The sequence below is a fragment of the Sphaeramia orbicularis genome, chromosome 21 (assembly GCF_902148855.1).
Source record: "Sphaeramia orbicularis chromosome 21, fSphaOr1.1, whole genome shotgun sequence".
NCBI classification, from domain to species: domain Eukaryota; kingdom Metazoa; phylum Chordata; class Actinopteri; order Kurtiformes; family Apogonidae; genus Sphaeramia; species Sphaeramia orbicularis.
Window position 1 is genome coordinate 29,655,698 of NC_043977.1, and position 14,985 is coordinate 29,670,682.

The following is a 14,985-nucleotide window of genomic DNA, read 5'->3' on the forward strand; positions in this document are numbered from 1 at the left end:
TATTATCCCATAATTAGGCTGTGTATTTGTTGCTGTTAAGTGCTGGCTACTTTCCCTGGTGATTTCCAGTGTGCATTTAGATGCAAAACGTTTACACAGACCAAAAGGAGCAGAAATTAGACTCCAGCGGAAAAGAAACAAGAAATTTAACTGCATTAAAAATGGAAACAAGTGGGAAATTAAAAGGTATGACGCGTCATAATAATAATAATAATAATTTTAAAAATGCAGATATTAACTGAACAAAAATGTGTGATTTGTGGTGTTGCAGTAATAGTAAAAAAACCCCCACATATTTAGATTTGAATTTTCACTTTTAGACTAAAATTTGGAAGCTTCTCCTTTAGTCTAAGTCTAATCAGCTGATCTGTAAACAGTTCTATGTGGCTTATGGTCGGAGTCGTGCGCAGATTAGCTTTCAGATTCATTTGTCTAGTCAACAAACAGCAGAAACAGAAGGGCCAATTCCACAAAGCCAGTATCTCCTAATCGCGTTAATTACATTTTCTCCGAATTAATTAGACATAACAGCCATACAGGCTTCTCGCAGGAGTGAGCCACCGTAGGCATTTTAATGACCCCGTAATTCAATTAACCGCCTCCATCAGCTCCATCATTGATTTGTGAAAGAAGGAGGAAAAAAAAAAAAAAAAGCTGCTGAAAGTTGAATTCTGCAAAGTCGAGCCGGCCTGTAATTGCTCAAGACACAGAGATCGGAGGGAAGAGGGGGTGGGGGGGCTGGGCTGAGGTGGCCGTGTATAAATAGTGTGCTCTCAAATACACAGTCACAACAGCAGGAGTGATCTCACCTCCTCTCCACCCCTTCCATCTTTCGCTGCTGCCAGCTCCAAAAAAGAAGCGTATCCGTGAGCAGACTGGTATAGAGAAGAGAAGAGAGAGAGAGAGAGAGAGAGAGGTATATACTGACAATTCACGGTGGATTTCCCAGACCAGGACCACTACTGAGAGACAGACCCGACCATGGAAGAACTTACGGCATTCGTGTCGAAATCTTTCGATCAGAAAACCAAGGAGAGCAGCAAAGAGAGTATCACGTACAGGGAAGTTTTGGAGAGCGGCTTGACAAGGGCGAGGGAGCTGGGCAGCCCGGAGACAAACCTGCAGGACATAACGGAGAGCAACCACTGCCCGGTGCATCTGTTCAAGGACCATGTCGAGCTGGAAAAAGACAAACTCAAGGACTTTAATGTTTCCAGGGCTACAGAGGGTAAGCTTTTAGATTTATTTATTTGATTATTATAGGTTATAATTAAAAAAAAAAAATAAAAAAATGTCTCGTATTGTGTCGGGGAAAACCTCATAAGTTCCGCTCTCACGCGTCAACAGCGACAGTTTGACCAAAAAAAAATGCGCACAAATCCGCCGATGTGAAGAAAAACATTTACGCACACACGCGTTCGTTTTTATTTTTTTATTTATTACTTTTTTTTTGCAGGTTTGCCAAGTTAATACATTATTCTGTTAATAGAACGATTATTTTGCATACCAGGAGGCGGGCCTGTCGTTTTTAACTATTTGATGAATGTTTCTCGGAAAAAAAAAAAAGAAAAGAAAAAATACTGTTGCATTTCCCCTAAAATTTATATAATACTTTCACTGTGCTTGCATCAGCCTGATCTGATTTAATATTTTCCACAAAACTAAGTCTAATATTTGAAAATGACAGTAGTTTTAGAAGTGTTGATGCTCAGCTGTTGTAAAGTCCACTCAGGAGTTAAAAAAAACAAAACAAAAACGTGTAATGTTAGTTATTACATTTATCCAAATTAAAAATGTGTTTATATTCTTAAAAGCGTCTCATCTATTAACTTTTATGAAAGTACAATAACACACCATGCAGGACAGCCCCCCCCCCCCCCCCCCCCCCCCCCCCTCAGTGCAGTATTTATCCCTCAGTGACAATAAACTAAATTAATCATAGAAATAAAATAATATAATTCAAATATTCTTGTTATATATCACATAACAGGTGGAAAGGTGGACACTGTGTACACTGTCTTTTAGTTTAATTTAATATTGAGAGTGCACTGCTATTTTTCTTAAGGATTTGTTTGTTATCACCTTTATTAAATGCTGGTCACACACATTTTCACGTCAGAAAACTACAAACAGAAAAAATGCGACTGAACAGCCCAGTAATTGTATCAGCTGTCAAGTGTGTTACTAAGAATAATAAAGCAATGACAACACATAATAGCAGAGTATGGGCACATAAAAATAGATGAACCTATAGACTGGCAGCTCTGCAGCCGATCCAACACTGTGGATTGTTAGTAGACTTATTATGGGTGTTTGATGAAAAAGGCACTTTTCTGAAGGAGAATTATTAACCCTCGGCAGTTTTTCTTTACATCCTGAAATAACTTGGACTTATTTTACGGAGGCGAGTAATTACAGGCCTAAATCTTCTCCTTTTAGCCGAGGCTTAATTCTCTGCTCCTTAAATCGCTTAAATGCTCTTATTAGTCGTCCATGCCATGCACTGACTGATTTCCTTTGGTAATGGCGCTGACATTACGCACTGACTTATGGAGGCTGGAAACGCGGCCACAGGCCTCTCTCTGGAAGGAATAGACTCTGTAATATGTGTTGCCAAATTGCCAGGCCCTATAGGCCCCTATCAGGGCCCAGTGTAGACCATAGAGGTCCCGGGAATGCGCATGGGGGTTAGATGTGTGTGTTTGTGTTTGTGTTTGTGTTTGTGTTTGCAGGAAAGACGCGGACATGTGTGTGGGTTTAAGGGACGTGTTTTAAACGTGTCTTGTGTTTTCTTCCAACCGTGGGACGTTTAACAGGGATATACGAGTGTAAGGAGAAAAAGGAGGACGTAAAGTCGGAGGATGAGGACGCACAGGGCAAACTGAAGCAGCGGAGGAGTCGCACGAACTTCACGTTGGAGCAGCTGAACGAACTGGAGCGGCTGTTCGACGAGACGCACTATCCGGACGCGTTCATGAGAGAGGAGCTGAGCCAGAGACTGGGACTGTCCGAGGCCAGGGTGCAGGTGAGTGGGTCCCTGTGTGAACCCGGTGTGTACCCACCTGTCCCACGGGTCGGTGGGCTGCTGCTGCTGCTGCTGCTGCTGTGCGTGGTTTTCTTAGAACTTTCTACTTCAGAGACTACAAGTGGATTTTTTTGTCATTTAGAGACAATATTTTAGATGTTAGGATCCTCAGATGTAGGATGTGCCATTTTCATATGTTTTGTGCGTTTTTGTGGCAACATTACAAATGAAAACATGATTTCATTATTTATAGATAAAATGTCATCAGACTTTCTTCAGTTGTAATTAAATAATTTAACTATTTATACATTTTAAGAACAGTAATAAAAATCGCAAACACACACATACATACATACACTGACATATATATGTTTTTTTTTTCTAAATCATCCATGTTTAATACTTCATCAATTCATCGTGTTTTTTATCTCGCACGTGACAAACTGAAATGCGTAAAACACGTGTCGGACCAAACATGTCAACAACGACTTGCTTTCTCGTTTATTCAATGATAAAGACATCACTTAAAACAGAAAAAACGCTTTTTTTTCCCTCAACATAAACCCTTGTGTGCATTCGAGAAATCCTTATAAACCCCACAGATAAAACATTTATTCTCTGTTGGGAAACTGTGGTATTTTTGTAATGAGCTTGTGGAAATTAAATGCGTGTCTGTGGTGTTTAACATGTGATTTATTATGGCTCCATCTTAATATGCATTTATAAAATCCGTATACTTATTCTATTACGCTTGCTTTTTCTACATATTTGTAATTCTGCAAAAAAAATTACAATTAGTATAATAAAGCTAATAAAATAATGATGATATTTAGAGTGAATATTTACCCAGTTTGCTTAACACGTGCCACTTTTTACGCAACTTCCAAGGAGTTGAATGTAAAATAATGGGGGAAAAAATCCAACATGTTTTATGTGCTTTATGTTTTTTTCTGTCAGTAGTTACAGAAGTGAGCAGTGCTAGTCTTCCGGGGATATAAGAGCCTACAGAACCTGCAGCATTAGGCCTACAGCCTACAATCGGAGCAGCCTTGGGGGGTGAAAAATCCCAACCAATGATTAAAATGAATGAAGAGCCTGAAAGGCTGCTGCAGGGGACGCGCTCTTATGTCAACTCGTATCCCTCCTCATTTTCTTTGTAATATCTGCCATTGGCTTGATGTAGTGTCCCCATAAAAACAGATTAGAAATAACTCAATTCTGTCCCAACTCTGCTGCTGTTCAGCCATCTAATCGGATGAATAAGACCCATCATAGGGGTTTATAAGCCCACCGACTACCATTTTGAGCACAGCACCGTCGGAGCGGGTTGACAGTATAATACAGGATAACACTGCAATTATCGCTAATAAACTTTATAGCGTGTACATTAAAATAATTCATGGCGTAAATAGAGCTGATAAAGGCTTTTCCAGACTGGATGCGTGTGTTTGCTGTGATCCAAAGGGGCTGTCAGCGCACACAGCCTTTGCATTAACTCCTCTTGCATCTAAAAATAAATAAATAAATAAATAAATAAAACCCAGGCTTTTTAGGCACTTTTGGAGGAAAGGGGACATGTTTTCTGCAGATTTACTGAGAGTGAATTGCAGCAGGGGTTTGATGCAGGGCTCTAAAACCTGCGCTCCGAGCAGCTGTCAATGAATCTAATTGAAAGTTATGAGAGCTTGGTGAGGAGCAGGCAGTAATTCAGTTAGGACTAATATCTTTGGGTTTCTGGCGCACTGCTAAATTAAATGTCATTATTCACTGTCTCTAATAAAAAATCAAAAAGGAAATGAGATTAGGGTATTTGTGAAGCGCATCATTGAGTGGCCCTTAATGAAGAAATAACTGTCTGAACCAGTGTAGTTCACTTTGCTTAACATACTGGCACATAATTGGAATTGATCTCGGACTGTCTAATATTAGGCCTGATTTATCTGAAGGATTCCTGTCCATGCAAAAATCACCTGGGATTTTCATAAACAACTTTTTTACGGTCATTTATCGCTGTAGAGCCGATAACTTATCACCTATAGGCCTGCAGTAACGACAATAATAATAATAATAATAATAATAATAATAATAATAATAATAATAATAATAATGTGTTATTGGTATGGAGTAAAGAATTTTAATACTTTACATTATTTTATATTATATTAATGTGCCGGACATATTCTTTTTTTTTTTTTTTTTTTTTTCTTAAATGCATAATATAGGATCGGTGTGTAGGATTTATTCGTGTGTGTCTCAGTAATGGACTGTTTATCGACTGGGTTGTTATTGCAGCCCCATCGACACAATGTTCAACGTCGCTCCCGCAGCTTAAAATGGCTTCACGGCACCTTGAGTCATCATCATCACCATCATCATCATCACCATCATCATCCTCATCATCAATCTGCGCCCTTTGTGGTCCGACCAGTCGCTAATTTCGCATCTGTAAATGATAGTCATTGCGGGGGTCGAAGGGGAGGGGAGATAATGTTATTCAGCGACGCAAATTAGGTTGATGATGATTAACAATAGGCCGTAGCCTGCAGCCTGAAGCTTCAAACACAGACAGCAAATTAGAAGGTGGTTAAGGAGGGTTTTTTTTCCCTTTCAAAAAATTATCTTAACGAAATATCATCACAGTATTTCTATAAGATACCTTTACATGGTCTGTACCAGGTATAGTTAATGCTGAGTTTGTAGTAATTTTGTCACACTTTTTATAATCTCTAAAAACAAGAAATTACTACTTGAGGGTGTTTATTAAATTTGTGGCACCCTGCTGCTATTGTTCCATCTCATTTAGGATGATTTATTACGTGTTTATTTGACCACAAATTAAATTTAATATATTTTTAAAATTTGGTTTTATTATTTTATTTACACCCAATGAAAGTTTCATGTTTTTTTTGCATAATTTATAGTACATTTTTGCCAAAATTGCCTGAGATTTGTTTGTCTGTGGTATTTGTGGATTTTTTTTTAATTGGTTATATCAGAATTGTGTCTATCTATCTATCTATCTATCTATCTATCTATCTATCTATCTATCTATCTATCTATCTATCTATCTATCTATCTATCTATCTACCTACCTATGTGTCTGTCTGTCTGTCTGTAATGTGGGAATTCATTATTTTTAGTATGCCTAGGTCTAAATTACTGTCTTTTCCAATTGTAGGTTTGGTTTCAGAACAGAAGAGCGAAATGTCGAAAACAAGAAAACCAGATGCACAAAGGTAAATGTCCCTTCTCCTGACATTTTCAGTAACCGTATTATATATGTGTTTTTTGGGGTTATTTTAAAATTTGACACTATTTTTAATTGCATGTTGAAAATTGTGACCTCCTCATCTCACATAACAACAACTGTCTGGCTGTCTGACAGACATCTTTCCCTTCTCTCCAGGTGTTATTTTGGGCAGCGGCAGCCACCTCGATGCATGCAGGGTAGCACCCTATGTCAATATGGGTGCCCTCCGGATGCCCTTCCAACAGGTAGGCTGTGTTCTTATATATATATAATTTAAATATATATAATCTGACTAAACTGGAGGAATTTAGAAATGTGCAATCAGTGAGCCTGGTTTGAGTGTGACTCAATATAACAGGGCAGAATTAAATGGAGAAATGTGCTAAATGCAGGCAGTTGCAGAAAAAAGATGATAAGTCAGCATCTGGAGGTAAAGACTAAGGGATGTGTAAAAAAAAAAAAAAAAAAAAAAAAACAGGTCATGTGATGTGTGTGTACAGGTATGTGTCTGGTGTGGTGGAATCACAGTCAAAGTAGGGCTTCTATATTTGTCACATAAATGTATACGCCATGTGCAGCTATTAAATACAAGTGATGAGAGACTATATGTGATGTGTGTTGGTGTGTGAGGGAGCTCAGACCTCAGTGCACCTTTCACCTCCTGGCTTTGTGGAGAGGGTCGGCCAGTACAGGGAGAGGAGAGGTGGACAGACATTTGATCCGCTGCTATCTGCTTTTACGTCCTGGATGCTGTGTTGTCTGCTTGACCCTCGTGGAAAGCAGTGGCCTAATTAAGCCAACAGTGCGGCAGGCGTGAGCACATAAAAGAGATGATGAAAGCGGGGAATGGAGTGGGCTCTGATGAATATTGGCACTGAGCTGCACTGGCAGGGGTGGAGGCTTGAGGCCTGCATACAGAGAGAGAGAGAGACTTGCTGTATGAGGTGGAAACAGGGGCGCTGCCCACAGACACTGCACGAGTGTTATAATGAATATAGCAGCTGGGTGTATAAGGTGCATGACTTGCATCTGATGAGTATGAAAGTTGAAATTGTCTTCGAGCTGTCAAGTTCTCTTATCTTTTTGACCTCTTTAAAACAATGACAACAGAAGGGAACAGATACAAAAAAAAGTCTTTTACTTCTATTGATCAAACCATGAATATGCATGTGTGTGTGTGTGGGTGTGTGTGTGTGTGTGACAAACCTATATGCAACGGGACATAACAGCACACACACCCAAATCCACAGACACACCAATGTCCACCACCTGTTTGGTCAGGGGTAGATCAGTTTCTGTCATGTCCCACTGAACAAAATTACCCCACAAATCAAGTTTCAAGAACTTAATTTAGTTTTCCAGTGGTGCCTTTGCATTTTAATCACATGTAATTGCACTGTACATTTGGAAATGATCAACCCAGCTGCAGTTAGTTACCTGATGGTTTGTAAATTGTATATGTGGCATGGCTCGACGTTTGCAGGAGGTTCTTATTTGGATGCAACTGCAGTGCTCAACAACAGTGATTTGTGGTTCATTGTAATTTTCTCTGTCATTAGGAAACTTAAATATTTTTTAGGGCAATAAAAAAGGAACAAAGTGAATAAATAAATTATATTTAGTCATTGTAAATCATTGACTATATATTGTTCCACTTTGGTTTGAAAAGAGAGTATGAAATACTTTGGTTTTTCCTACTTTTTCTGGTCATGTTTGAAATACATGAGAAATGGCAACAGGCTCAGCTCCTTCTCTCTGAAGTAAGCGGATGCTTAATTTTCACCTACTTCTTATAAAATAATTGCCAAGAATGTGAAAACTGATATTCTATGCTTCTTATGGTTTCTTTTTTCCCTTGACTCAGGAATATGTCTGGATAAATATTTATAACTCCAAATATGTGAATATCTTTTTAGTGCAAAATTGTTTATTTATGCAATTGAATACATAATCAGGATAACAAGACTGCATATTTCCATGGGTATAACGGAGTCCTCAGTCTGAATTAAACAAATCTGTTCTGGGTCTTAGAAGGACTTTGATTCTAGACGATTAAATTGGATGTGGTGTCTGAGAGCAATGTATGATTCATTAAGTTTTAGAATAGCTGACATGAAAAAAGGGCTAAAGCACCAAGTGCAGCCCTTAACTATTTTCTTAGAAAACACACTGTAAGCAACAGCTTTGAGGGGGTAAAATCTGAGAGGGAATTTAATAGTGTCAGACTGTGAAACCTAAATCCTTAACCCTCTTCACAGACACACAGACACACAGACACACACACACACACACACACACACACAGACACACAGACACACACACACACACACACACACACACACACACACACACACACACACACTGATCCGAGGGGCCGCCGATCACTAACTGTGTGCTTGGCTGTTCTGCAGGTTCAAGCTCAACTTCAGTTGGATGGAGTCACCCACTCCCACCCCCACCTGCACCCTCACCTGGCTGCTCATGCTCCTTACCTGATGTTCCCGCCCCCTCCTTTTGGACTACCAATCGCATCACTCGCCGACTCGGCCTCTGCGGCAGCGGCTGTGGCGGCGGCTGCCAAAAGCAACAGCAAGAACTCGAGCATCGCCGACCTGCGACTCAAGGCAAGAAAACACACCGAGGCTCTGGGACTCTGACCCCACCGGGCTGCCCCTCCGCTCGCCTGATGCCCATAATCGCCTCTCACACAAGACTGAGCCTGTGAAAGGGCCGTGACACTCACAGCTAAAACTAAACTAAACAAAAACACTGAGTGAGAATGAAAGAGAGGAACACATACAGAGAGGGGGGAGAGAGAGTGTGTGTGAGAGTGAAAGGGGGAGAACAGTGGAGGAAGAAAATAAAAAGAAGGAGGGAGCGAGAAAATTGTCACAAAACCAGCTGCCAAAACAAACCACTTGTAGAGAACGGTAATTAAATACCAATGAAATCACCTTTTACTTTTTGCCCAACAGGCAGGACTTCTGCGGGGCCAATGGCTCAGTCCACTCCAGGCACAGATCACATCCCAAGGACCGTACAAACACATGTGGATGTCTGTCTGAGGGCCAGGCCGAGCCCGTCAGACCAGAAGACGTTATAACAAAGCAAACTGGCAAACAGGCAGCAGCAGGGCCAAAAGCAGAGGCTCGCTGCCGCCATATTGACAATGCAGAGGGTTGAGCATGGGGAAACAGACCCACACACCACCTCTCCGAGACATTGGAGCAACTCTCACCTTTACACCCCCCGTTCCTCCCCCCCTCCACCCCCCGCCCCGCCCTCACTAGAAAAATGAAGAAAAAAGAAAAGATTAAAAAAGGCCATATTTGTCTCCAACCACTGTGTTCCCTGCTGCTGCCAAGTGCATGAGCTCTAATGGAGGACCGTTCTGGGACTGGCCTCCGTCCACTCCTGACATAACGCTCGACAACTGTTTTTAACACTGCCATTGCTCACAACTCTCCCAAACCAACAAAGTGAAAGGTCTCCATTACGGTTTGATATCGTTCTTCTGTGGACTTGTGCTATAACAAAAGCAACAACTCCTTTTTTTCTTTGCTGCAGAGGGAAAAGACGTTTATTCTGTGTTGCTGGGCATGTGTCAGCGAGACTTCGTTTGCATTTCTCCTCACAGCGTGCTCTCTCTCTGTCTTTTAAACCTTTCTGTTTATTGTGTTGTATCCTGGGTAAAGAAGTGAAGATAGCCTTTGCACTTCAGGTCTTGTATGTGGGTGTTTACAAATGGCACTACAAGCAGATACTACTTTACTAATTAAAAGGGGGTGGGGTTTGATATTGTCATGTGATCAGCAAAAAGGACATTATCTTGGATAAAGGGTATAATTGATTTTTTTTTTTTTTCTAATTCTGAAAATATGAAGAAAGCATCAGTCAAACTGAAATGCAATGGTGTGCAGTTTAAGTGCAATACTGTAAATAGCAAAAAGTAAAACAGCTAGCAGTTAATCCTCAATGATAAAGAGACCCAATGATTATTCTGTTGTTTTTCATGCACTGTTGGAGTGTTGAATTTCTTTGCCAAACACACCGGTTTTTCTACGGCAGTGTATTTTTTTTTGTTGAGTTTAAGAAACAGCTCACAACCAGGTGCCATATTACACATAACCCTCTTATGTATTCAATCAGTTTTGTATGCATCAGGTATACATTTGTCGCTTGTTGAGGAAGACATGAGCACACTTTTGGATGCTGCAAAAATTAGGGATGTGTACTCTTACCGATATTTGTGGAAATCCATTTACAGTTTTGGAAAGTGTTCATAATAAAATCAACAAATCAGCACTGTAATCCAAGCCAAACAGTTGTTTACAATATGAGCTTAATTCTGCATGTTATATGTAACATTTCACTATTAATTTCCAAATAATTCAGAGTGTATCTTACAAATTGCTCCGGGTAGGATGAAACAATTTGGAATTACAAGGTTATTTTTGAGAAACTTTTAACTCTACTGTCAGAGCTGCGCTTAACACGTCGATCTTTTTAAGGTCTACATACCGCTAACAGTGTCCAAACATTTTCTCTGTTAACAGACCTCCATTTAGAATTGTTTATCTATGTCTCCATTTTAAATTAAACATATGGGTGTTTTATTTATTATTTTGTCTGAAAGTTTATGAAAGATGAAATAGTTGAACTACAAGTGTACATTTTTACATGGCTTTGCATTTATTTTTGTATGTTTTTTTAAGTGTTAAATTTAAATTAGGAGGTGTGGCTGTAGTGCATTGTTTGCCTAAAATGTAGCGTGTCCGAGTTTACAAACATTTCAGGGATGGTTGAATTTAACAATACTCCATGGAATTTGTTGTACCCATTAAATTGATTATCATTTCATATGCAAGCATGCCTAAACATGAATCATCGTACAGTTTGTTTTCCCCTTTTGATTCACAAAATATGAATGTACATCTTGTACAAGTAAACTATCAATAAAGTTATAAATATTTGTACTTGAGTTTTAAAATACTTGTACGCTGCACATGAAACTGTTTTTATGGATGAAGCTAGGCTGCTGTGGAAATGCAATCATCTTGCAAAATGCCTCTTCGTGATTTAGCGCAGAACAATGCAGGACAAAAATCCTTGTAAATTACTTGAAAAGGCATCAGTGGTCACATTTTTCAGAAAGTAACAGCAGTCCAGAGCACTTTCCTTAGTGTCTGGGTTATTTATGTCCTCGTGAACATGCACCCCCTCCCCTCTGTCTCACACTGTGTTGTGGCTGCGGCTCTGCAAGTGTCTCAACCTGTGGATCAATATCAATATCAGTCTAGAGTTGACATTCATGCAGACTCCATGTTAGCCAGGCCAGCTCATCACATCAAATCTGAGCCGCACACCAGCAGAGAAAATTGAGCGGCTATAAAATCCAGATGCAGCAGCTCTGCACCATTCCCGAATCTGGAGCCCCTGCATGGTACATCTCTCTGAGTGTTTGTCAAAATGACACAGATAGTATTGGTATGGAAAGTGGGGCTGTAATGTCGTCAAATAGAAGCAAGATGGCTGTAACCGGAGTGGGAAGCCTATAAGTGTGAAGAAAAAAAGACGGCAAGAGAGATATTTGGGGGATGCTGCATATATGACATGTAATCTTCTTTGAGCGTGGAGCTCAAAGACGATCCTCTTTCCATGTTTCAGTGGCAATGATTAACTTTGAGCAGATGACATGAAAAGGTCAATAGTTGCCGTCTAGTCATCAGTCTGCATTTGAAGTGAACCCGCTACTTCCATACACACTTGCGTACATGCACACACACACACACATACATGATCCTTCCACTTGTTCTACCCACACATACTAAATTTTGCACATCTAAAATGGTTGACCTCTTTTTTTTTTAAGTGTATTAGCTTCCTCTGGGAGCTTAAATCCAGATGTGTGTACACAAAGTAATTACACCATGTGGTATAGTGGCCTATTGTCTGAACCCCGTGCAGGAATTAGCCCAAATGGCGTCCTGTTGAGTGCAGTACCCCCTAGAAGGTCGCTGCACGTTTAATTTGTACCTCTTTGCTCATACATCAAGATTGAGTGATATAGTCGCAGACTGATGGCTCCGTATTTACCTAGTGACCCCTCCGGCTGGGGCCTGCTGGGCCAGGTCTGGAAATAACAGCATCCTTTTATGTGTACTAATAATTAGCAAGGCACACACAGCCATCCATCAACAACCAATGAGCCATGACCGCTTTGTCAACATGCTCAAGCACATAAAGCTATTTATGTTGGCCATGAGGAACAAATACACAATAATTTATTAATAGTTAAAGGGAGTGTGTGTTTGTAAGGGCGTATTAAGTGGACGACTGCGGTCAGTGTTAAAGTTACATCTGGGTTTATTGTGTCGTACGTCTGTGTGTTTTGTTTATACAAGAGAATTGGGACATTTCTCCAAGAATTTTTTACGATTGACTTGCACGTTCATTTTACAGTGACATCTTAAGTTTATTTTCTGTTCTTTTTCGGACCGTTGTGTCCATCTGCTTCTAAATCTCAACCTGTCCGGTCCGTACGAGTATGGACTGTACGATATGCGTGTCCCAGGAGTCTGATCCTCGGTGCTACGCTCCACTGGCCTATCAAAGGTCAAGTGCTAAGGGGTCACGTGAAAATAGTTTTTATCACATTTCATTCTCATAATCCTCTTTGAAATGTCACACACAACTATGATCAGACGGAATGTGAGCTGTCGGATTCTCAACATAAAGCTCTGCAGAGGACTGGTAGTGGTGTGAAATGACAGAGCTTATAGGTCTGAGAAGACGGTGAATGTTCAGCGTCTAGTGTCTACAAGGACGCCGAGTCAGAGCTTTTGTCATTACACATCACAGTAACTCGAGTGGCTACTTCCAGCGAAAATAGCCGTCTATTTGGTTTAGATGAGAGTTTTTTTTATTTTTTTTTTGTGAACTAACGTTGTGGTTCTTATATCCCGGGTAAATCCTGTTCCGGCAGTTTCAGTTTTAGCTTGAAGTGAAGCCACCCAGAGAAACCTCAGCTGAAAACAATTGAGCTGAAGTGCTGAAGTCACTACAGTCGGCCGCGGATCAAAGGGCGTCTTCATCCCAGTTTGTTTGGGCTAGACTTTGGTTTGCTTTGTTGGCTAATGCTCATAAATGTATCTGGAGTCATCAACAGTGCAAAACTATATTAAAACTAACATGTTAAGTCTGGGTCAACACTTTGCCGTTTTTTGCAGTGGAGGCGGAAAGCGTCAAGAATTTAAAGTTAGAAAACTGAGTAAAGGAAAAAAAAAAACTGAAGCATTAAGTTCACATTCCACTCAGACGTTTATGTTTCATTCATTAGCTGTTTATTTTCAGTTCAAGCATTTAGCCTGTGTTATTGTAATCCAAGTAAAATATCTAATAAAAACACAATATTTGCTGTGCTGTTGCCATGTAATGTCCCATCACATCAGTTTTTGAGTCATTACTATATATATATCAACCCCATCTGCAAATACTTCAATTAAGTGTAATCATCTTAGTTTAATTCTGACATTATGTCACATTCTTTTGCTCTCTTTTATCACCTCCATCAAACTAATTCATTGCACACACGCATTATTTATTTTAGTGTCTACAGTGACGACAGTAAGTTTAATGACAAATGTAACAAGAAATATGGAGCATGTTCTTTATGTAGTGGCTGTGTTTGATTGGTTTAGAGCAAAGTATTTTGGTTTGAGGCTTTAATCTTCTGGTTAACTCTGGGTTAAAGTGGGGTTTCTCTTGTTGTGGAGTGTCGGTGCAGCTCCATCCAGTGGGCTCAAAGTATTTCTGACCGAAGCATTTCCTTCTCCTCCTTTGCGCCTTTTTCCACCGGAAGGATCCGAGCAGGAGTCGGTGCTGTCACATGGTAGTAAAAGCAAAGATTACGGCCAGTTTAATCGCTGGAAAAATAACCGAGACAAGATCGTGCAACTGATCCAAGTCAGTGACAGATTTGTTCAAGCAGTTTTTGTGCTCCAACAGCACCACATATTTTTAAGACAGAACAAGAAGAAGTAGGGCATTAGCTGACTTTAGATAAATCTATTAAGAACCTGTTTTAGATTCATAATTTTACTTTAATAAAAAAAAAAAAGTTCACAACAATTAAACAGGCATTCCAATAGGAATGGATATTACATGCAAATATAAACAAGTGGAGTTCAGTCATAATATGAATTTTCTTATTTTATTGTGAAGATCCGAGATTCTAAATTTTATTTGCCATTTGTGCATACATATACACATAGGAACTCTTGTGCGGTCATTCAGGGAGTCAGATAAAAGATACCAGAAAAAACACATAATTCTGTAAAAAAAAAAAAAAAGTCTATATCATCAAACATCTACATCTATAAATATATATATATATGTGCATAAAAACCAATAAGCTAGTGCAAATTCACAGTAAATGAGATTAAACTCTAATGCTGCAAACACATCAATGTAGTGAATAAAACAGAATAATCAATAGGCATTAAGGAGAAATCAATAACACAGCTACTGTAAGTATTTCTGTATATATGTAGAACTTTTCATCATACAGAGAATATTATGGCCAAAATTGCAATGTAAGACAAATCTAGTGTGTAGTATATGTTTTTATACGGAGTTATGAAGAGTTTATGTGGATAGATAACGTAAAAAAAGTTGAAGGAATAAATTGGCATTGTAGTTAAAATTATGA

The 14,985-nt window shown here is 39.6% G+C and overlaps 1 protein-coding gene across 2 annotated transcripts; it reads left to right on the forward strand.

Moving 5' to 3' along the window:
• The first annotated feature begins 805 nt into the window (after nt 1-805).
• On the forward strand, nt 806-11,251 carry shox (shox homeobox). Of its 2 annotated transcripts, none has more exons than XM_030124027.1 (6): nt 806-1,228; nt 2,817-3,025; nt 6,204-6,261; nt 6,411-6,520; nt 8,687-8,899; nt 9,251-11,251. In XM_030124027.1, the coding sequence occupies exons 1-6, from the start codon at nt 982-984 to the stop codon at nt 9,338-9,340; spliced, it is 927 nt and encodes a 308-aa protein (XP_029979887.1). In that variant the 5' UTR covers nt 806-981; the 3' UTR covers nt 9,341-11,251. The 2 variants fall into 2 exon arrangements, with proteins under 2 accessions (XP_029979887.1, XP_029979888.1); XM_030124028.1 differs by having other exon boundaries at nt 6,432-6,520.
• Nucleotides 11,252-14,985: the final 3,734 nt, after the last annotated feature.

Excerpts from the sequence above, each read along its gene's own strand:
- shox (XM_030124027.1), top strand. The coding sequence starts at position 982 with ATGGAAGAACTTACGGCATTCGTGTCGAAATCTTTCGATCAGAAAACC. Across the intron at positions 3,026-6,203 it reads TGTCCGAGGCCAGGGTGCAG|GTTTGGTTTCAGAACAGAAG; the intron begins GTGAGTGGGTCC and ends TTCCAATTGTAG. Across the intron at positions 6,521-8,686 it reads TCCGGATGCCCTTCCAACAG|GTTCAAGCTCAACTTCAGTT; the intron begins GTAGGCTGTGTT and ends GCTGTTCTGCAG.